The 23061-nt window shown below is 38.2% G+C and overlaps 1 protein-coding gene across 7 annotated transcripts in view; it reads right to left on the minus strand.

Moving 5' to 3' along the window:
• Positions 1 to 642: 642 nt before the first annotated feature.
• LOC140482247 (activin receptor type-1-like) overlaps positions 643 to 23061 on the minus strand; it is a 114771-nt gene continuing 92352 nt past the window's right edge. For all 7 annotated transcript variants that reach the window (XM_072579387.1, XM_072579382.1, XM_072579384.1 and 4 more), the window contains 4 exons: positions 14536 to 14811; positions 8174 to 8371; positions 3722 to 3852; positions 643 to 1824 (listed from right to left, as the gene is read on the minus strand). In XM_072579387.1, coding sequence (XP_072435488.1) covers positions 1690 to 1824; positions 3722 to 3852; positions 8174 to 8371; positions 14536 to 14811 — 740 coding nt within the window. In that variant the 3' untranslated portion in view covers positions 643 to 1689. The remainder of the gene's footprint in view (positions 1825 to 3721; positions 3853 to 8173; positions 8372 to 14535; positions 14812 to 23061) is intronic.

Consider the following 23061-nt stretch of genomic DNA (forward strand, 5'->3'; position numbering starts at 1 on the left):
AATGGATTCATGGTCATCATTAGACTCTTAATTCCAGATTTTTATTGAATTCAAATTCCACATCTGCCATGGCGGGATTCAAACATTATCTGGGTCTCTGGATTAACAGTCCAGCAATAATATCCACTAAGCCATTGCCTACCAATGTATCAACTCTCCTCAAGGTCCTGCCAATCACCATATACTTTTCTCTTGTATTTGACCTCCCAAAATGCATCACCTCACTCTTGGCTTGATTAAACCCCATCTGCCATTTCCTCACCCAACCTTCCAAATGCTGTATGTTTTCCTCACTATCCACAAAACCATCAATTTTCATGTCATCTGCAAACGTGCTAACCAGACCACCTACATTTTCATCCAAATTATTTATTGATGTATTACAAACAAAGAAGGTTCTGGCACTGATCATTGTGAAACAGCACTGATCACAGAGCTCTAGACAGAATAGCACCCCTCCACAACTACCCTCTGGCTTCTACAACCAAGCCAATTTTTTTTAAATCAAAGTTGATAACTCACCATGGATCCCATGCAAATTAAACAGAAAATGTGGTTGCATTTATAAAATGTTTTATGTAAATTATACAATTGACTAACAAAATATAAAATATAGATTAAAACACAAATACAGTAGTTAATTCTCTGTAAAAATTCACAATGTACATTTTACCTTGGACCAATAAACATTTTCACATTCCAAAGAATTGGGACACAGTATTTCACTGATGTATAAGATTACACAACTTGAAGGTGAATTAAATTATTTTTACTTCTGTGAAAGCATTTACAATATACAAAGCACAAGGATTTAAAAGAACAGCTTTTATAGTTCATAAACTAATGCTGTAGGCAGAATACTCACCACATTAAAATGTAAACAATGTGAAATAGAGAAAAATCAATAATCTATCCATTTAAAAAAATAATTACAGTATCCTTTCATAATTATGGAAAACAGTGGCATTATTGCAATAAATAATTCTCAAATTTGGAAAGGTAGATGTGAAAACATTTGGGTTTACAGTGCATGCAGCATATATCAATATTTAGAAAAATTAGTTAAAAGTGGAGATTGTCTATAATATGTAATTGCCATCAGATAGATGCTATATCTTATAAAAATTCATAATTTGGCTAGTTAGGTGTTAATGCACTTAAAACTACAAAATGTAGTGCATACAGGGAAAGCTAGTCACCAGTGCAAAATAAATCATGAAAAGCCAAAATGACTATGACATTGAATATAATATTAAACCATAAACTTGAACATTGTCAAGATTTTAGAACCAACAGAAAATATTTTCTTTCAATGACCCCCAAATTTTTTTTTATTTCTGAGGGAACTTGTTTTAAATTTTAGTTTCCTTTCTGGTTACATACTAACCAGCTAAACAAATATGCTTCATTTACATAGTTTCATAAGTTTTCTGTCTTTGTGATGCTACAATTTTAAATTCTTAAAAGCAAAAGATATTTTAAAAATAATCATATGGTAGAAAAAATCTGAAATAAGCTGTTGCAAGGATATCACCTGAAATGTTAAGCATTTTATGTCAGATTCTAACAGTCTATATATTTCCAGCATTTTCTGAATATTGTATAGAAGCATTTCAGAAAGCTACTTTTCTTCCATTATAATGCCATTTGTAGAAACAGACAATAGACAATCTTCGGGAAACAAAATAATCAATGGTCCATTTTAACCTTATCAAATGAGCTGTCAATTTTGGTCAGAGTCTTTCTAATGCGTAGGGCAGTTAGTCTTGCTGATGGATTATGATACCAACATTCCTTCATCACCTTTGCAAGAGATGTTAATGTCTGTTGATAAAGATGTAGTAATATTATCATTAAATATTCTCCTTTAATGTTCTTGCAATTAATTTAAAAATTATTTACGAGAATCCTTGCTTTTGAAACAAAGGATCACATTTTTTTCTATACTATTCTTCTGATCACATAGCTGATTAGCAAGAGCTGTGAAAAACCATTATGATATTGCTACTCAATGGAAGGCTTAACAAGACAACAATGGTGACAAAACCAAGAACTGTGAAAAACTGGTCAGATTTATAGAGATGCACAGCACAGGAAAAAGACCCTTTAAACCATTGCATCCACATGGTCACCTAATTATTCTAATCCCATTTGAGATAATTTGGTCCATTGGCACTTGGGATGCAAAGAGCATAGAAAGCAATCTAAATGCTTCTTAAATGTTATGAGCATTTCTGCCTCTACCATCCCTACATGCAATGAGTTGCAACACCCACTAAGCAAAAAACCCTTTTCCTCATATCTCCTCTAAACTTCTACCCTTTATCTTAAATCTAAGCCCACTTTGCCATTGATCTCTCTATCAAGGCAAAAGGTTTCTTTCTGCCTTTACAATTTATACCTCTCAATTTTACACAAGTTAGTTATGTCCCTCTCAATCCCTTCTGCTCAAAAGCAAAATAATACCAGACTGTCCAGTCTCTCTTTGTATCTGAAACTTTCCAGCCCAGGCAACATCCTAGTAAATTTCTTCTGTACCCCCTCCAGCCCGATCAAATCTCCCATGTGGATTCCAAATCTGCACACAATATTCTAGCTGTGGCCTAACCAACAATTTTGTACAGTTCCAGCATATCCTCCCTGCTCTTCAGTTCTATGCCTTGGCTAATAACATCAACTATGCCTTGTTAACCACTTCACCTATCTGTCCTGCTACCTTAGGGACCAATGCACATGCATATCAAGGTCCCTCTGATCCTCAGTGTTTCCCCAGGGTCCTACTGTTCATCATGTATTCCCTTGCCTGTCCAAATGCATCCTTGCAGATTGAATTCCCTTTAATAAATCCAGCTGATGCATTGATTCAAACAGAGCATAACTTCAGTCAACAATAGAAAAAAGTAAAAATTGCTAAAACAAAAATCAGTCGCCTTGCTGAAAAAAAACTTTGTTGTACACATCATGACATCATCGCAATGAGCTTATTCAGATTTGGAGATGCCAGCATGAATGGGAGTTGCAATCTCAAAGCAAATTCAGGCATAATTCCCTCAATGGTGCGAAAGTATACCCTAAAACAGATTAGCCTGTTTATTAAACATATTGTACAGAGGAAAAAATCAGTTCAATTTTTATATTTTAATATAATGAAGTTCAAGGTTTTCAAATTTTTAATCTCATTGTGGGTTATTCAGTTTTCTCATGGAGTTATTCCAGTACAAATCTAACAAATTAAAGTGGTATGATTTTCACACACTAATCACATCCACAGTACTATGTACAAGTATAATAGCATTAAACAGCAGGCCTGAGTAGGTTCTCTGAACCAATTCCTGAATGAAGATGTTTTTTTGGAGGGATTTCTGTCTACAACCTGTGTACGTGGTATAGGAACCCCAAAACTACAATGTTCTGTAAAATTTCATTTATGGCTGTCTCATTTTTCTTCATTTAAACTTCCTGTTAAAAGTAATTAGCAGATACTACTTCCATCAGTACATTTTACAGCAAAATAGTCCCAGTATTTTTAGCAATATTACATTTTTCACAGTATTCTATTGCGCATTAATTCAATTTTAACTGTGCATATCGAAAATACCCCAGCAATATATTTTACTTTTTATTAATTGAAAAAATGTTAATAAAGCATATCAATTGACAAAATCCATAAAGGTTTCAATATTGTATATTTTATCAGTTATTGTGAAACATCCATACTAACCGGATCTGAAAACCATCTGTTGGGAATATTTGGTCTTTGTTGATCCAAGCAAATCACTTTTTTCATATCATCAAAACCAGGATCATTAGGAACAAGGTCATAAAATGGAGGTTTATAATCTTCAACAATACCTAAACGAAAACAAAACTTTGTATGAAAAATAGAAAATACTCTGGAGTGCTGAGGAATTACAGTATAAGTTAAAATTGACAATGATTATGCACGTACATTTAACAAACATTACTTGATTAGAGAATTAAAGATGCATATTAAGATCAAACACTGCTGATCAAGCATTGCAATTTCCAAACATCATTTAAGTTTAAAAAAACAAGATCAGATCAGACAGCTAATTTCAGAATAGAACTATATCCTTATTCAGTTTCCCTGGATGTTAAACTCTTCTGGCTGTCCACAGGGAAATTCACCTCAGCAACTATTATAAACATTGAATTACTTGCCATTATTTGTAAAACAAATGTATAATGGAGGGTGTCTAGATGTCTGAATTTAATGATTTGAAAGTGAAGCCAGGAACACACTGAACACAAAAATTAGTCATTTGGTTCTAAAATGAACATTATTAGGTCTATCCAACAAAAACATTCAAAATAAAAATCAATATATAGTGGATGCTGGCAATCTGAAACAAACAATGCTAGAGAAATTCAGCAGGTTTGGCAGTATCTGTGGAGAGAGAAACAGAATTAATCTTTTGAGTCCAATATAAGTCTTCTTCAGCACAGAGAATGAAGGACTTTTAAAAACCCAAGCAAAAATCTAGAAAACTGTTAATGGAAACTAAATATATAATATTTTTGATAAATTGAGGTCATAATCCAAACTCTCCAAGAAAAATCACTGAATTGAGCTGTTGATGGATTCTCATTACTTCTAACACCATAACTCCATGCAATTCTGTACCTTTTTCTGTACCTTTTGGATACAGAGAAACCCAGTCCAACTAGTGATGAATCAACGGGCAGGAAAACTCCATTTAAAAAAAAGCCACAGAGCAGGAGAACATTGCACATTATCCTTGCATGTTAGGAAAAATATGACAAAAAGAATGAGAAAAAAATGCAATGCAAAATAAATTATAATATTTGTAACTAACTCCTGACTGATCAGAGAGCCAAAGCACAAAATTGAACCTAATTGACAATACAGTTAGAAAGCCCATAAGGATAAATAGCATGAAATATAAATGTCATCCTAGTTGGAGCTGTACACAGTGGTCTTTAGATGTTGGGATAACAAAAATAGAAAAGAGGGATCTTTTCTCAGAGTTCTGAAGGAGGGTCATTGGACTCCAAACATGAACTTTGTTTCTCTCTCCCACAGGTGCTGCCAGTCCTGCCAAGTTTCTGCGACAATTTCTGTTTTCTTTCTGAAGTCTGTAGCTGATTAGATGATGCCTAATGCTGGCCTTAAGCACTTGGAAAGAAGTATCTCTGTTCTAATATGGCTTACTTTGAGAAGCAGAAAGATTTATCAAAATATTTGAAGTTTGCATGACGTTCTGTAATTGAACTAAGAACTATGAAAGATGTGGTTGATAAATATTCTATTCATAATATTTATGATTTAATTCTGCAATCTAAGCAATAATCAGGTGAACCAAATCACCCTTCCTTAATAAGCTGATCTTTATTTTGTCATTCGCACCTACTATGAAGCTATAACTCTCTTCCCTGTGCTTATTATTTCTCCCTTTGTTTGACCTATGATACTTTGATCTCCAATCTCCTTTCACTTTTCTCTTAACTGTCCTCTGTTCCTCTCTATCCACCTTTTCCAATAACATAAAACTCATGTCTTCTACACCTCTTTATTTCCAATGTTTAAAACAGTCAACAAATTCATCCAGGGAAACAGCCCTCAAGTTAATAGGTAAAATTATTGTAAATCATGATGCTTCACAGCTACAATAGAAAAGGTTTTAAATACTACTTTAAAAACAAAAGACAATGGCAGCACAGAGTTAGCAGTTTTCTTCTGAATGTGCAGGTCATGACAAAATCTCCTTTAATTAATATGCATCATTAACAAGGCAGTTCTTGTCAGATTAGAATATCTAACACATCTGAGGAGAACACAAGGTTCACCATTCACTAAGTTTCCCATAAACCTTGGTACCACAATGTAGTCAGTGGGTAAATAGGCCCCCAAGTAATGCAACACATGATGTAATACCTAATTCCAGAGATTCTGACAGATTACATTTTCAGCAAATTGTTTTTTGCTCCACGTTAACTCAGGCAATAATCAAGCAATAATAATTGTTTTTATCACAAAAAAAATCATTGTTGTGCATGTTTATGGTCTATGTATATTAATGGTTCAAAATGCAAATATTTAGAATAAGTTCTTCCTTCTGCAGATTGGCAGATTAAAAACCAAATTTCAAACATACACATGACAAAGCTCCAGTAAGGAAAAGTCTGTCAGTCACAGAACTGTTTTGTGGCCGATAGTTTCTGGGAATTGCATTAAGTATAAAGCTTAATATTAAATTAAATTATAAACAGAAAAGTAATTAAACCAACTCAAGTCAGGTGTACTATTTGCTAACTAATGTACTTAAAATAAAAAAGTCCAGAAATGGCATTGTGCCCAATACATTCTGGGAAAGGAATTAAATATAAAGCTTATTTTTAAGCAAAATGGTAAATAGAACAACAGTTTTCTCTGAAGTGACATTGTCTAAATGGAGTGATAGCTCACACAGAGGATTTGAACAGAGGAAATTCAATCCATAGCAAATGCACAAACAATGATGGTGCTGCTAAAAATAAATACTCGACACCTGCTCTTTTGAAAACTTTAAAATCACCTTCACCTTACAGATTGATTTCAAATTGATTGGAACATATTCCTTCAATTAGACACAAAAACAACAGATTTTCTTACATGGCCAATTTTACATAAGCAACACCTCTGGGCATTATTAGTATTTTGAGTAAAAAGTTTTTTTGTGATGAGGTTTAAGGGAACAATCTCCAAGTTATTAAGTTTGCAGATGACACCAAAATTCGAGGGGCAGTGGACAGTAAAGAAGGTTCCCTCAGATTGCAATGGGATCTTGATCAGATGGGCTAATGGGCTGAGGATTGGCAGATGGAATTTAATTTAGATAAATGTGAGGTGCTGCATTTTGGAAAGGCAAATCAGAGTAGAACTTATACACTTAATGATAAGGCCCTGGGAGCACTGCTGAACAAAGAGACCTTGCAGTGCAGGTTCATAGTTCCTTGAAAATGGAGTCTCAGGTAGATAGGATAGTGAAGGTGGCATTTAGTATGATTTCCTTAATTGGTCAGAATATTGAGTACAGGAACTGGGAGGTCACGTAGCAGCTGTACAGGACATTGGTTAGGCCACTGTTGGAATATTATGTGCAATTTTGTTCTCCCTCCTATCGATGCTGAGAAACTTGAAAAGGGTTTAGAAAAGACTTACAAGGATGCTGCCAGGGTTGGAGAGTTTGAGCTTTAGGGAGAAACTGAACAGGCTGGGGCTGTTTTCCCTAGTGTCAGAGGCTGAGGGTTGACCTTATAGAGGTTTGTAAAATCATGAGGGGCATGCATAGGATGAATAGATAAAGTCTTTTCCCTGGGGTGGGGGATTCCAGAACTAGAGGGCATAGGTTTAGTGTGAGAGGGGAAAGATATAAAAGAGACCGTAGAGGCAACTTCTTCACTCGGAGGGTGGTACGTGTATAGAATGAGCTGCCAGAGGAAGTGGTGGAAGTTAGTACAATTGCACCATTTAAAAGGCATCCAGATGGGTATATGAATAGGAAGAGTTTGAAGGGATATGGGCCAGGTGCTGGCAGGTGGGATTAGATTGGGTTGGGATGTCAGGTTGGCATGGACGAGTTGGACCGGTGGGGTCTGTTTCCGTGCTGTACGTCTCTATGACTCTATGTATTCTGCCCTCACATCTCTCCTAGGCAACGAGTGCTAAAGACTCTCAATCCTCAGAAGAAATTCCTCCTCATCTTAGTCTTAAATTGGTGCCCTTTAATTCTGCAACTAGAATTAGCTTCTAGTCCTAGACTCTTCCATGAGGGGAAATATCTTCTCAGCATTTACTCTGTCAAGAACCATAAGAATCCTATTTGCTTCAATGACATCATCTCACATTCTTCTAAAATCTAATCAGTAGCGTCCCAACCTGCTTAACCTTTGATCAGAAGACAACAGCTCCATGCCAAGGTCATCCTAGTCAACATTCACTGAACTGCCTCCAATGAAATAATTGTGAAGCTCTATAAGGTCACCCCTCAGCCTCTGACGCTCGAGAGAAAACAGCTCCAGCCTGTTCAGCCTCTCCCATAGCTAAAATCCTCCAATTTCATGCACAAATATCCCCAAGTCTTTGTGTTACAGTTTTCAGGGATAATATTCTCACAGTTGTTACGGTCAATGAAACCATGCAGGCACTCACCATTGCTGATTGTTCTTCTTGCTACTTCCCACAAGACTAGACCAAAGGCCCAGATGTCCACCCTCCTGAATGAATCAAACAGATTCACCTGAATTGTTTCATCCAATATTTCAGGTGCCATATATCGCTTGGTCCCTACCCTGGGATTATTACCAATATCCAAATGATTAGTACACTGGGAATGCATCACAGCAAGACCTGAAAAACAAATGCAAAGCAAATTTTAAAAAAAATTTGCAGAATACAGTCAGGGATCAGAACAAATGGGTCAAATAACTAGACAGTTCACTTAAAATTCTTAAGCATTCTTCACTTTTTATCTTACACTTCACTACTTTGTAGATAAGCCAACTGAACATCTGGACAACACTGTAACAATGGTTTCAGATGTCAATATGCATTTTCTGTGGTCATTCTCACAAGTTGTATTAAATTGAATTACTTTGTCATGTGTACTTAAATGAGTACAGTGAAAAGTTGTTAAGTCGCCACTTACAATGCCATCATAGGTACAAAGGTAGCTAGCTATAATGCTTAGTTACAGAATAGAGAAGTGAAGAAAAAAGTTACATTACAGCTAAACACAGTATAACCATAGCTCAGAGAAAAAATAAGTTAAAAAGACAAACAACAAAAAGGATTGATGAGGGCAGAGCGGTAGATATGATCCATATGGACTTCAGTAAGGCATTCGACAAGGTTCCCCATGGAATATAGGGAGAACGAGCCATTTGGATACAGAAATGGCTCAAAGGCAGAAGACAGAGGGTGGTGGTAGAAGGTTATTTTTCAGACTGGAGGCCTGTGACCAGGATCGGTGCTGGGTCCTCTACTTTTTGTCATTTACATAAATCATTTTGATGCGAGCATAAGAGGTACAGTTTGTAAGTTTGCAGATGACACCAAAATTGCAGGGGCAGTGGACAGCGGACAGCAAAGAGGGTTACCTCAGATTACAACAGAATCTTGACCAAATGGCCCAATGGGCTGAAGAGTGGCAGATGGAGTTTAATTCCGATAAATGTGAGGTGCTGCATTTTGGGAAAGCAAATCTTAACAGGACTTATACACTTAATGGTAAGGTTCTAGGGAGTGTTGCTGAACAAAGAGACCTTGGAGTGCAGGTTCATAGCTCCTTGAAAGTGGAGTCGCCGGTAGATAGGATAGTGAAGGCGGCATTTGGTATGCTTTCCTTTATTGGTCAGAGTATTGAGTACGGGAGTTGGGAGTCATGTTGCGGCTGTACAGGACATTGGTTAGGCCACTGTTGGAATATTGCGTGCAGTTCTGGTCTCCTTCCTATCGGAAAGATATTATGAAACTTGAAAGGGTTCCGAAAGTATTTACAAGGATGTTGCCAGCGCTGGAGGATTTGAGCTATAGGGAGAGGCTGAACAGGCTGGGGCTGTTTTCCCTGGAGCGTTGGAGGCTGAGGGGTCACCTTATAGAGGTTTACAAAATTATGAGGGGCATGGATAGGGTAAATAGGCAAAGTCCCTGGGGTCGGGGAGTCCGCAACTAGACGGCAGAGGTTTAGGGTGAGAGGGGAAAGATATAAAAGCGACCTAAGGGGAAACTTTTTCACGCAGAGGGTGATACATGTATGGAATGAGCTGCCAGAGGATGTGGTGGAGGCTGGTACAATTGCAAGATTTAAGAGGCATTTGGATGGGTATATGAACAGGAAGGGTTTGGAGGGATATTGACTGGGTGTTGGCAGGTAGGACTAGATTGTGTTGGGATATCTGGTCGGCATGGATGGGTTGGACCGAAGGGTTTGTTTCCATGCTGTAAAATCTCTATGACTATGACAAACATCAGACTCTCCCCAAGGGCTTTTCGCAGTAAACCACTACAGGGTGTCTCCAGGTGATCTGACCAGTGTCTGCCTCCACGCACCACAATGTGGGCCACTGGCATCTCCTCTCGGGCCACTGACAGCCGTCCCCACTTCAAAGGCCAGGGCTGGGTGTCCAAGGCAGAAAGAAGGGACGAAAGGAGGAAAGAGAACAGGCGGAGCATACGAGCTCTGGCTGCAGTGTCCTACTTCACCACCATCTTACCAGAAGAGTGCAGCATGGTTGCCACATTGGAATATATTATTCATAGCTAGAGAGTGAAGGATTTCTTGGAAGACTGAAGCGGAGTATAGCAAGGACAAGTAGTACCAAATAATGAAGCAAATCAAGACAAAAATCTGGAAGTAGGGGACACTCCCTAACATTACTCCTTTTCTAAAAGAACCAGCAAATAGCCTGTAAATTAACACAATCTCTCAGACTTCTGAGAAAATATGATCAAGAATTGGAGTGGGGTCTATCCCTCACTCAAGACACTCAATGGCTGATCAAGGGATCGAACATCATCAGCATGGGAGTCGCCCACCAAGAACCACCTCTGCCCATCATGCCAATCTTCATCACTGGTAACCAAAACTCAAATGTCCTTCCAATCTTATTCACTAATGGCCTGGATCCTCTATGATCCTGGGTCTTTGGTGGGTACATTAATAGCCATTGCCTCCCCAATGATCTTTGAATCAGACGAAGGCCCACACCTCCCCAGTTAAGGGAATGGCTTCCTTTGTCCTCTTCCTCATGGAAATTTGACATTCAAGTGACATTCAAACTTGCATTCAAGTAAAAATGCTAATCAGCTTTGATAACAAAGCTCTTATCATCCTAGAAGTGGACAGTTTACAGCATCATTCAGACATGCCTTTGTTCCACTAGTCTCCCCGGTAATTTTCTCTTTTAATAATTGTTTTACTCCTTTCTTCTCCCCCCTATTCATTTTCTAATATTGGGATGCATTGTGTACACTAAATATTTATTCAAAGCCATTATTTCTTTGTTTTCCAGTATTAATGCTTCAGTTTCACACTCTGAAGTACGAATGCACATGTTAACTGACCTCTTCCTTTTAATATGTCTAAAAGCTTTTGCTATTTATTTGCTAGCTTATTCTCATATTGTAATTTCTCCTTTGAAAATTCAATCTGTGCTGCTTTCAAATATTGACTCAATCTTCCAGCCCACCACAAATTTTCATGCATTGAATACCTTTGCTTTCACGTTGATACTATTCTTAACTTGCTTAGTTAACCACAGATGTTGCATCCGTTGTTGTAGTCTTCTCTTCTAAATAAAATAGATCATTGTTGGGTTTTGCAAATCTTCCTAAAATATCTGCCACTGCTTCTCTGCATTATCTTTTAAAGTATTTCCCTGTCCTCTTCAAACAGACTGTAATGTGTCCAAATTGGCTGATGATGCAAGAGTGGGAGAGCATGTTATAATGAGGACATAACAAATTTGCACAGGCATATAGATAGGTTGAAGGAGTGCGCAAAAGCCTGGCAGATGGAGGTCATGCAATTTCTTAGACTAATCAAAAGACAGACTCTTATTTAAATGAAATGAAGAGAAACTGCAAAAAATTGCAGGACAAAGGGATCTAGGTGTTTTGGTACAACACATAATTAAAAAGGAAAGTGGAATTTTGGCCTTTACTGTTAGGAAAGATTTAAAAATAGCAAAGTCTTGTTACAACTGTGCTGTGGAAGTGCCGTTGTTGGAATGGGGTGGGCAAAGTTAAAAATTACACAACACCAGGTTTTAATCCATGGACTACGACCTGGTGTTGTGTGACTTTTAACTTTGTTACAACTATACAATGTGTTAGTGAGGCCACAACTGGAGTACCATGTACAGTTCTGCTCCCCATTTTTAAGAAAAGCTCATCGTTGACAATCAGTCACTAAGGAGAATGATTGTCCACCTAGGAAATTCTGTGTCGCTGGTCATGGGTTCCATGATTGCTTGTGCAGTTGATGAGCCTGATCCTAGCGCCGCATCTCCAGACATGCTTTTGGCAGGTGTTTCTGGGAGATAGAATGGATCCTTAGCCTTGAGATCATTGGGATTTCTTTCTGTGGTTCCTTTCCTACATTTCCTCCTGTTGACTGGTGTTCTCAAAGAATTGTGTTCCTTCACACAGGAGTTTCCTCCAAGCTGGTTGCTTCTGAATGAAGATCTCCCATGCGTTAATATTGCATTTCTTGAGGGAAGCTTTAAGGCAGTCTTTGAAATGCTTCCTTTGTCCTCCTGTCATTAGACTGTGCCTTCCTTGAGTTGGGCAAAGATGATGTGGTGTTCATGTGCAAAAGAATTCCCATGTTAAAGAATATCCTACACAAGACAACTACCTACAGGAATTTAGCCTCCCCCCCCCCCCCCCCCCATCCACACAAAAAAGTACAAACTCTGTGGCAAGAGGTGACAGGCACTGGATTGAGAGATCTGGAAGGCTCTAATTTCAGACTGGCAAATAGTCAGAGGAGTTTGACTCAGTTGTTTCACTCTTGCAGTAGAAATAGGAAGGTGTTTTGGCAGCTTTCCTCATGACGGAGCAGCCCTCTTCAGGATCTAATCTGCTCACCCCTCAAGGGGGAGGGGCTGGAAAAGGTATCCTAAAATTTGTTCCATAACCATCCTGGTTGGAAACCACATCCAGTGGGTTCATGTACCTGTGATCTGAAAACCAAAGTGAAGCTCCATCTTGGAGCCTGGAATGTATGAACCCTACGAAAAATGAGCAAAACAATCCTCCAAAATGAAGAACTGCCCGGGTTGCCTGTGAACTCAGGCACTTCAGGTGTTGAGATCACTGCCCTCCCAGAGACTCAAAGGGCAGGCAAAGGGTGGCTGAGTGAAGAATGTAGTGGTTAAACCTTCTTCTGGAGAGGAAAATCTGAGGATCAATCTATTATGCATGGAATTGGGTTCACTATCAAGAACAAACTCGTCAAATCGATTCTTGGAGCTCCCTTGGCATCAACGATCACCTGGTGAATCTCCATCTACAACTTGCCAGGAACTAGCATGCAACAGTCGTGAGTGCTTATGCTCCACCCCTTAATCACAGAGTCCAAAAAAGAATGCTACTCCACCCAGACACCGAAGTCACCAACATCTCTAAGGAAGATAAAAATAAGATATATTGGCATTAGAAGCAGTTCAAAAGAGATGCATTATCCAACTCCTGGGTTGAAGTTATTGACTTATTCAGAATGGCTAACAGATTAGTTTTTTATTCATTAGAGTTTAGAAAAATGAGGGATGGCCTTATTGAAACATAAGATTTTGAAAGGGCTTGACAGAATAGATGTTGAGTTGAAATTTCTACTCATGGGGGAAATCTCAAACTAGAGGCCATAGTGACAAAATAAGGGTCATTCATTTAAAACTGAGATGTGATCCTAGAGAGTAGTAACTGTATAGATTTCTCAACCCCAAAAAGAGTTGTAGAGGTTGCATCATTGAAAGCGTTTCAAGAGGAGTAAAATAGTTTTTTTTGAAATAATCAAGAAGTTGGACACAATGAGGAACTGGCATGAAAGAGGAGTTGATGCCTGGAACGATCAGCAATGATCTTATCAAATGACAGAGCAGATTTGAGGGGATGAATGTCCTCCTCCCTCTCCTATTTCTTATGTCTCTATCTTCATACTTTTCTAATTTATCGTTATTTAAGTTTAAGTCATTAGTTTCAGACCAAGTTTCTTATCCTGAAACTGAATGTGTACTCATTATATGCTCATCTTGCCTGGAGGATGCCTTTCTTGAAAGCAATTAAACAATAGTTTCTCATGACATATTGCCAGCACTAAAACTTCCTATTGATATTCCAGAAAAGCTTCAAAACATATGAACATATTGATCAAAACTAAAATCAGCTACAACCCAAGAAAGAATAAATCCTATATTCCAAAAGACTTTATTGGTTCTAAAGTGCTTTATGCTGTTTTTATATTACGTAAGAGACCATAGGAAAGCTAAATGTTTTCATGAATGAAAATGCATCTCAATCTCCAGCAACAGCCCATGCCTTTGGTGAAATTTAAAATTCAATTAGTGAAATCTGGCATTAAAAGCTAGTATCAAAATGATGGCCATAAAACTACCATTAATTGTTGTCAAGCCCATGCAGTTTACCAATGTCCTTTCTTGAAGGAAATCTGCCATCCTTACTTGGTCTGGCCAATGAATAATTCCAGATTCAAAATAATGTGGTTTACTCCTGACTTCCTGCTGAAATGGTCCAGGCAAGCCTCTCAATTCAAGAGTATTTCGAGGTGGGAAAAGAAATGATGGCCTTTCTCAGCAGACTCATTTCCCAGGAGAGAATAAACAAAATAATATATTTTGGTTTAAAAACAAACTTTGCAAGCCCATTAATTTTAAAATTTTATCAGCACATTTAAAATTGGCTAGCCATACATATCACTGTGTTTTAAATCTCACTGAAGACAGCTTTGATGGCAACAGCCTTCACAGTGTACTAGAGGTAGAATTACATACCTAAATCTGCAATGCAGCACTGTCCATTCTCCTTCACAAGGATGTTTTTGCTTTTAAGATCTCTATGTGCAATTGCAACTTTCCCCTGTGTCCCAATGATTTCTGTATGTAAGTGTGTTAGACCACTAGCAGTGGACAATGATAATCGTAAACAATCTGCAGTGTCCAGAGTTGTATGCTGTAGGTAGTCATAGAGTGATCCTGCCTCATGATAATGAGTAATCAGCCATAGCTGTGTGCTGGAATTTCTGGATGTCATGTCAGAGGCAATAAAACCTACAGGGGGAAGAAACAACATATATAATTTATAAGCATTGAATAATATTTCACAATAAATTTGAATAATATTTTAAGTTGGTTTTACATGTTAAACAAATGCCACTTATACTCTCATTGCTTTGCAAGTACTATTACTTAACAATGTACAATAAAACAACTTCCTGATTTCTATGAGGGATTCAACAATGAAAGGAGGGAAGGGGATTACATTCTTAGGTTTAATCAGCTGGGGAGTGAGTTAGCGTAGAAGCATAGGACCAGTGGAGACTATTGGGCTCTTCGAGTCTGCTCTGCCATTCGATGTTGTCATCCAACTCAATACCCTGCTTTGCTTTCTCCTCAGGACCTTGATCCCTTCTGCACTATGAACTAAATCTAACTCCTTCTTGAAAACATTCAATAATTCATTCTCGCATTATCTGTGGCAGAATTCCACAGCCTTACCACTCTCTGGGTGCAGATATTTCTCCACATCTCAATCCTAAAAGGCCTACCCCATAATATACATAAATTAAAAGTGTAGTAATTTGTGAATTATACCCAGAGTACTCTCTAACAAAAGCAATATTAGGAGCATACATGAGATTAATGTGTGGCCTCAGATATAGTACAAAAGCGAGAGCTTCAAATTCCTAGGACAATAGGACCAATTCTGTGGGAAGAAGACCCTGTTCAAGATGGAGACTCCACCTAAATAGAGTTGACACCAATATCCTTGGCAGGTGGATAGTGTATTACAACAAAGACATAAGTTACACATAGGATTGGGAAAGACAATTAGAGTTAAAAACAATACAAGTTAGATTAGATCATTAAAAACTCAGAAGGAGGACAAAGTCTGACTTGGAATGTATGTGTGTAAATGTAAAGTGTGATTAGTACCATTGGTGAGCTGCAGCTGCAAATAGGCAGGTGGGAACATGAGGAAGCAGCACTAAGTGAGAGTCAGCTTCAAACACAAAGTGAAGGATTTGACAGATCCTGGCTCAGATACTCAGCAAAGAGTGAGAAAGAGCAAGCATGAGGAGATATTAGCAGTTTTGATTCAGACAATTAGTGCTAGAGAGAATGTCCTCAAGGTTCATTGATAAAAACCTCTCTCATTGGAGTTGATACAATGAGGTCAAATGTTAGACATTCTGCATCGGGTAACTCATGTCTTGTCTGTCCAGCACCCAACCACAATCTGTAAGGCATAAATCAGGAGTGTCTGGGTAAGTGCAGCTCCACCAACACTGAAGAAGCTTAACACCAAAGATGACAAAGCAGCAAGCTTGACTGGCATTGCATCACCATGTTCAATATTGACTGGGGAGAGCTTGATTTCAGCAGAATTTTTTTTTACCTGAAGCAGCAATGTTGAATCTCGTAATAGAAGAAACTGATGTGTACATTGCGGTATTGAAGAATCCAACAAGCATTTATTACAACTACCTACTATGTGCAAACATTGCCTTCTTCTAACTCATGCGTCTCTCAGATAACATTAAACTCTGAAATTACAAACAACTGTGTGTTTTCAATAGAATATTAGGCCTCAAGTGATTGGGGGAAGGTGGAGTATGAGATCATTGTAGGATTGAGTAACTTTTCAACAATCATTTTGACTTGATTAAGCAAGTGAGGAATTAAATTACATTCTGTTTCAGTGGGGTTAGTTGCAAATATTTTTTGAGGGGAAGAAAGCCATTAACTTCAGGTGAAAAGTACGGTAATTGGTTTATGATTTCATTCTTTTATGGTTAGGTTGATGCAAACCTAGGCTAATGCACAAGAGAATGCTTTATTGCAAAGGGATTTTAGACAAGTTGCAGCTACATTTTAAAATATTATAGTTTTGCAATTTTAAACTATTCAACAGGTCCCTTGGATAACACAAAAAGTCAGTGTGGGCTTGAAAAATAGTTAAATCAAGTTCATTAAAGTAATCAAAAGTTGTTCGGGCATCGCATATGATTCTTTTAGTTAAGAATATTAGGTTCTGGAGAACATTTAAATGTTTCATTTGGAATATTTCAGATGACAGTTAATCACCAGGAGGTAACAATACATACTCTGAGCAGATGCATTAATTGTTCACTGTTACCATCTTATTGGATGCAAACCAATGAAGTTAGTAAGCTAAGAGAGACAAAATCGAGATCTTACAAAGATCCTGTATGTCAAAAAAATGACTCGGTATATGGTAGGAAGTGATGTCATGAAGGTGATCATTACTTTTAAAATAAACAAATCAAGAATTAGGCAGATGAAAATTGGATCCCAAACTGGTTTAGTGGTAGGAGGCAGAGGTGTGGTAAAAGGTTGTTTTTGTGACAGGAATGCTGTATCTAGTAATATACTGCAGCACGTAGTGCTCAGTCTCTTGCTGTTTATATATATTAAGGATCCAGACATGAATGTAAGAGGTAAGTTTTCAGGGGACACGAACACCTGTGGTGTGGTAAATAGCAAGGAGGAAAGCCTTAGATTACAGGATGATGTAGATTACTGGTCAGATGGACAGAATTTGGAATTTGGTCCTGAAAAGTGAGAAGTGATGCATTTTGAAAAGACTAACACGGCAAGGAATTAGACAATAAATGATAGTACACTTAGTAGTGCAGAGGATCAGAGGGTCTTTGGAGTACATGTCCATAGATGTTTACAGATATCAGGGTAGGTGGATAAGTTGATCAAGAAAGCATTTGGCACATTAGTCAAGGCATTGCATATAACAGTATGGAGGTTATGATGGAGCTGCAAGAGATGTTAGTTGGGCCACAGCTAGAGTACTGTGTGCAGTTTTGGTCACTACTCAACAGAAAGAATGAGATTGCATTTGAGAGGATGAAAGAAAGACATTCATCAGAATGCTGCCAAGGCTAGAGAGATTCATCTATGAAGAGAAAATAGATCGGCTGTGCTGTTTTTCTTAGAGCAGAGAAGGTTGGAGGCAATCAGATTGAGGTGTATTAAATTATGACAGCCGTAGCTAAGGCAGATATTAAAAAACATTTTCCCTTATAAAATGGATCAATGACTAGTGGGGCAGGGAGTGGGGTGCACAGATTTATGATAAATCCCCTCCAAACATCCTGGATTGTAAGGATGAATGTTTTAACTCACAGTGATGGGTATCTGAGACCCACTAGTTGAAAGGAACCTGATGAAGGACTTTTGCCCGAAACGTCGATTTTCCAGCTCCTCGGATGCTGCCTGACCTGCTGTGCGTTTCCAGCACCACTCTAATCTTGACTATTTAGATAATGTGCCAAGTGCAAGAAAATGAGACTAGAGTAGATAGATGCTTGATGAGTTGCACAGACATGATGGGTCAAAGGGCTTCTTTCCATGTTACAAAACTCTGACTCTAAATCAACCTAGTCAATCCAAAATTGCTGGTGAACTATTCATGAGACAATTCGAGTCGCTGATCATGCACAACTTGGTGGCTTGCAAGGGTTAATAAGTAATGATTCTTGGTGGCTTGGTGCCGGAAAAAAAGACTGAAGTCAAGGGGAACATCAGTCTACAGAAAACAAAACAAAGAGAACTGTGCTCTGTCTATCCCTTCAAGTATTTAGTAGATTTCAATGAGATCATCTCTCATTCTTCAAAACTCCGGAGATCATAGGTTCAATTTGCCTAATCTTTCTTCAAAGGACAGTCCTGCCACCCAGGAATGTGTCTGGGGAAATTTCATTGCATTCATTCTAGGATAATAATATCTTTCTTACAATCAAGGAGACCAAAACTGCACGCAGTACTCCAGATGTGTTCTAACCAATATACAATTGAAGCAAGACTTTGCTACTCCTGTACTCAATAAAGGCTAACATTTCACTACCCTTCCTAATAGCCTTCTGCACATCCATGTTTGCCTTCAGTGATATCAACAGATATATCCAAGTCCCTTTGTACATCTACGCTTTGCAATCTCTCACCATTTAAGAAATACTCTGGACATCTGGTTTTTGTACCAAAGTGAATGCTTTCATATTTTTCCATCCTACATTCCATCTGCCATGTTCATGCCCATTTATAAAGCCAGTTCAAATCCTCTCGCAATGACTTTACATCTTCTTCATAACACATATTCTCACTTAGCTTTGTATCATCTGCAAATCTGGAAATATTACATTTGGTCGACACATCTAAATAATTGATACATATATTGTGAGCAGCTGAGGTGCTTGCATTAATCCTTGTGATAATCCACTAGCCATAGCCTGACAGTGTGAGATTGACTCATTTATTCCAAGGGCTGTTTTCTATCTGTTAGCCAGTCATTAATCCATGCCAGTATATTACCTCCTATCCTATGTGTTTTAATTTTTCTAACCAGCCTCCTGTGAGGGATCTTATCAAAAGCCTTCTGAAAATCTAAGCACATTACAGCAATTGATCCTCCTTTTATCAATTTTGTTCTGAACACGTTCAAAAACATTTGTTCAACAAGTTTGTCAAACACTGTTTCCCATCTGTAGATCCATGCTGATAATGCACAGATCGTTATCAAGTCATATTCAGAACCTTTACAATAGATTCTGACATTTTTCTTGCTATTGATGTGAGGCTGACAGGTTGCTCCTTCCCAGTTTTTTCCCTCATTCCCCTCTTAAATAGTGGGGGAACCTCCAATCCAAAGTAATCATTCATAACCTGTAGAATTTTAAAAGATAATCACCAATACATCAACTATCTCTACAGCCACCTCCCACAGAGGCACAGGATTGAGGGTGATTTAGCAGTTCGGATCAGAAATTGGCTAGCTGAAAAAAGACAGAGGCTGGTGGTTGATGGGAAATATTCGTCCTGGAGTTCAGTTACTAGTGGTGTACCGCAAGGATCTGTTTTGGGACCACTGCTGTTTGTCATTTTTATAAATGACTTGGATGAAGGCATAGAAGGATGGGTTAGTAAATTTGCGAATGACACTAAGGTCGGTACAGTTGTGGAAAGTGACAAAGGATATTGTAGGTTACAGAGGGACATAGATAAACTGCAGAGCTGGGTTGAAAGGTGGCAAATGGAGTTTAATGCAGAAAAATGTGAGGTGATTCACTTTGGGAGGAGCAGCATAAATAAAGAGTACTGGGCTAATGGTAAGATTCTTGGTAGTGTCGACGAACAGAGAGATCTCTATGTCCATGTACATAGATCCCTGAAAGTTGCCACCCAGGTTGATAGGATTGTTAAGGGGGCATACGGTGTGTTCGTTTTTATTAGTAGAGGCATTGACTTCCAGAACCATGAGGTCATGCTGCAGCTGTACAAAACTCTGGTGCAGCCACATTTGGAGTATTGCGTACAGTTCTGGTCATTGCATTATAGGAAGGGTGTGGAAGCTTTGGAAAGGGGTCAGAGGAGATTTACTAGGATGTTGCCTGGTACAGAGGGAAGGTCTTACAAGGAAAGGCTGAGGGACTTGAGGATGTTTTCATTAGAGAGAAGGTGGTTAAGTGGTGACTAAATTGCGACATATAAGATCATTAGAAGGTTAGCTAGGGTGGACAGTGAGAGCCTTTTTCCTCAGATGGTGATGGCTAACACAAGGGGACATAGCTTTACATTGAGGAGTAATAGATATAGGACAGATGTCCTGTAGTTTCTTTACCCAGAGAGTAGTAAGTGTATGGAATGGCCTGCCTGCAATAGTAGTAGACTTGCCATCTTTAAGGATATTTAAATGGTCATTGGATGGACATATGGATGAAAATGGAGTAGTGTAGGTTCGATGGGTTTCAGATTGGTATCACAGGTCATGCAACATTGAGGGCCAAAGGGCCTGTACTGTGCTGCAATGTTTTATGTTCTTAACACTCTGGGAGGTAGAACATCAAGTCCTGGGGAATTATCAACTTTCAGCCCTATTAATTTTATCCGATATGATTTTCTTGCATGTGCTAACTTCCTTCAATTCCTCATTCTCCCTAGACACTTGGGTCTCTACTATTGGAAGATTTTTTATATCTTCCTCAGTGATAACAGACATAAAGTAATCATTTGCTTGTCTGCCATTTCTCTGGCCCCCTTTATAACTCGGCCTTATAATGGAGCCACATTTGTTTTAGCCAAATGTGGCTTGTTTACCCATCTATAAAACTTCTACAGTCCTTTGTTTTGCTAGATTGCATTTATATTCTATTTTCTATTCCTAATCAGTTTATTGGGTTTTTTTTTGCTGTTTTCTACACACCTTCGATTTATTAATATTTCTGGCTTTTTCTTTTAATCTTGTCATTCCTGAACTTCCTTTGTCAGCCCCAGTTGACAGACCTATGAGTTTTTGCACCTTGATGGAATGTACAGTTGTTACAAATCACATAAAAGCTCTTTCTTCTCATATACATTTGTGCTTTTTAAATGTATCTTCCCAATCCACCCCAGTCAATTTGTGCTTCATAATTTCATTTAAGTTTACTATTTTTGCTTCACAATTAACTACCTCATTTTCAAACAATGCAAAATTCCATCATATCCCATGATTGTTAATTTGTGGTTTCTTGTTATGTAATACTAGATGCAAAGTGGCACTTCTTGTAGTTGACTGCTCAACATATTGCTATAGAAAACCAACCCTCGAAAATTTAAAAAATTTGTTCTCCACAGTTGTAGTGTTACCCAGATTGAAGTCACCCATGATAACTGTGTTGCCCCTGCTACAAGCTTCTCTTTTCTTCTGATTCATACCATGCCTAACTACTACTATTATTTGGTAGTCTATAACTAAATCCAATCAATGTCTGCTATCCCTTTCTGTTTCTTGCCTCCAACCAGATTCCAAAAATGTCCTTCCAATCTAAGGCCCTCCCTTAATAATGTACTGATCCCAACCATTATTAACAGTGTAAATTCACATAGTTTTCCTTCCTGTCTGTCCTTCCTAAACATTGCATATCCTTGAATATCCAGTTCAGTTGCAGAGGAAAATATTAATAAAGACAAATGGAAGTCCGTTACACAGCCAGAAGGTGGAGAAGTTACATTGGGGAACAAAGAAATGGCAGAAGAATTGGACACGTACTTTGGTTCTGTTTTCACAGAAGACAGCACAAGTAACCTCCCAAAATGTTAGGGAACTAAGTGTCTAGGAGGGCAGCACTGAAGGAAATCAGTATAAGTAAGAAAATGGTGCTGGGAAATTAACCAGTTAAAGAATTGACAAATCACCAGGGGTAGAAAATCTGCATCCCAGAGTACTAAACAAAGTGGCCCTGGAAATATTAAATGCATTGGTGGTCATCTTCCAAAATTCCATAGATTCTGGAGCAATGCTACAGATTAAAGGATGGCAAATATAGCACCAGTGTTTTATAAAGGGAGGTAGAGACAAAACAGAAAATGACAGACCAGTTAAACTGACATCAGTACTGAGAAAATGTTGGAGTTTAATATAAAATAGTAATAACAGAATACTTGGTTAGCATTAATGGGATTGGACAAAGCCAGCTTGGATTTATTAAAGGTAAGTCATGCATAACAAACCTACTAGAGTTTTCAGGAAGTTAACTAGGAGAATAGACAAGGGACAACTAGCGGATATGGTGTATTTGGATTTTCAGCACCTTTTGATATAGATGGTGGAAAAAAATTAAAGCACATGGGATAGGGGTTGAGATATTAGCATGATTGAGAATTGGTTGACAGACAGGAAATAGACAATGCAAATAAATGGATCCTTTTTGTAGTGGCAGGCAGTGATTAGTAGGGTACTGCAAGAATCAGTGCTTGCATCCCAGCTACTCACAATATATGTAAATTATTTGGATGAGAGACCCAAATGCAACATGCAATGACAAAACTGGGCAGTGTTGAGACTATAAGGAGTATGCAAGGAGGCTTCAAAGTAATTTGAACAAATTGAATGAATGGGAAAACACATGGCAGATTCTGCACAATGTGGTTAAACATGAAATTGTACATTTTACTGTAGAAAAAAGTATTATTTGAACACTGATATTTTGAGAAATGTGCATGTACAACGGGATCTCAGTGTCCTTGTACATCAGTCAATAAAACCAGACAGGCAGGTGCAGCAAGCAATTAGGAAGGTATATTGGCCAAAGTAATGGCCAACGATTTGAGTTCTGAAGTAAAGGGGTCTTACTGCAGTTATACAGAGACTTGTACAGAGACCACACCTGAAGTACTGCATGCAGTTTTGGTCTCCCTACCTAAGATAGGCTATACTTGCCATAGAGGGAATGTGGCAGAATTCACTAGACTTACTTTGAGGAAAGATTGGTTCGACTGGGTCTATTC

Source organism: Chiloscyllium punctatum, chromosome 10, assembly GCF_047496795.1.
Source record: "Chiloscyllium punctatum isolate Juve2018m chromosome 10, sChiPun1.3, whole genome shotgun sequence".
Lineage (NCBI taxonomy): Eukaryota > Metazoa > Chordata > Chondrichthyes > Orectolobiformes > Hemiscylliidae > Chiloscyllium > Chiloscyllium punctatum.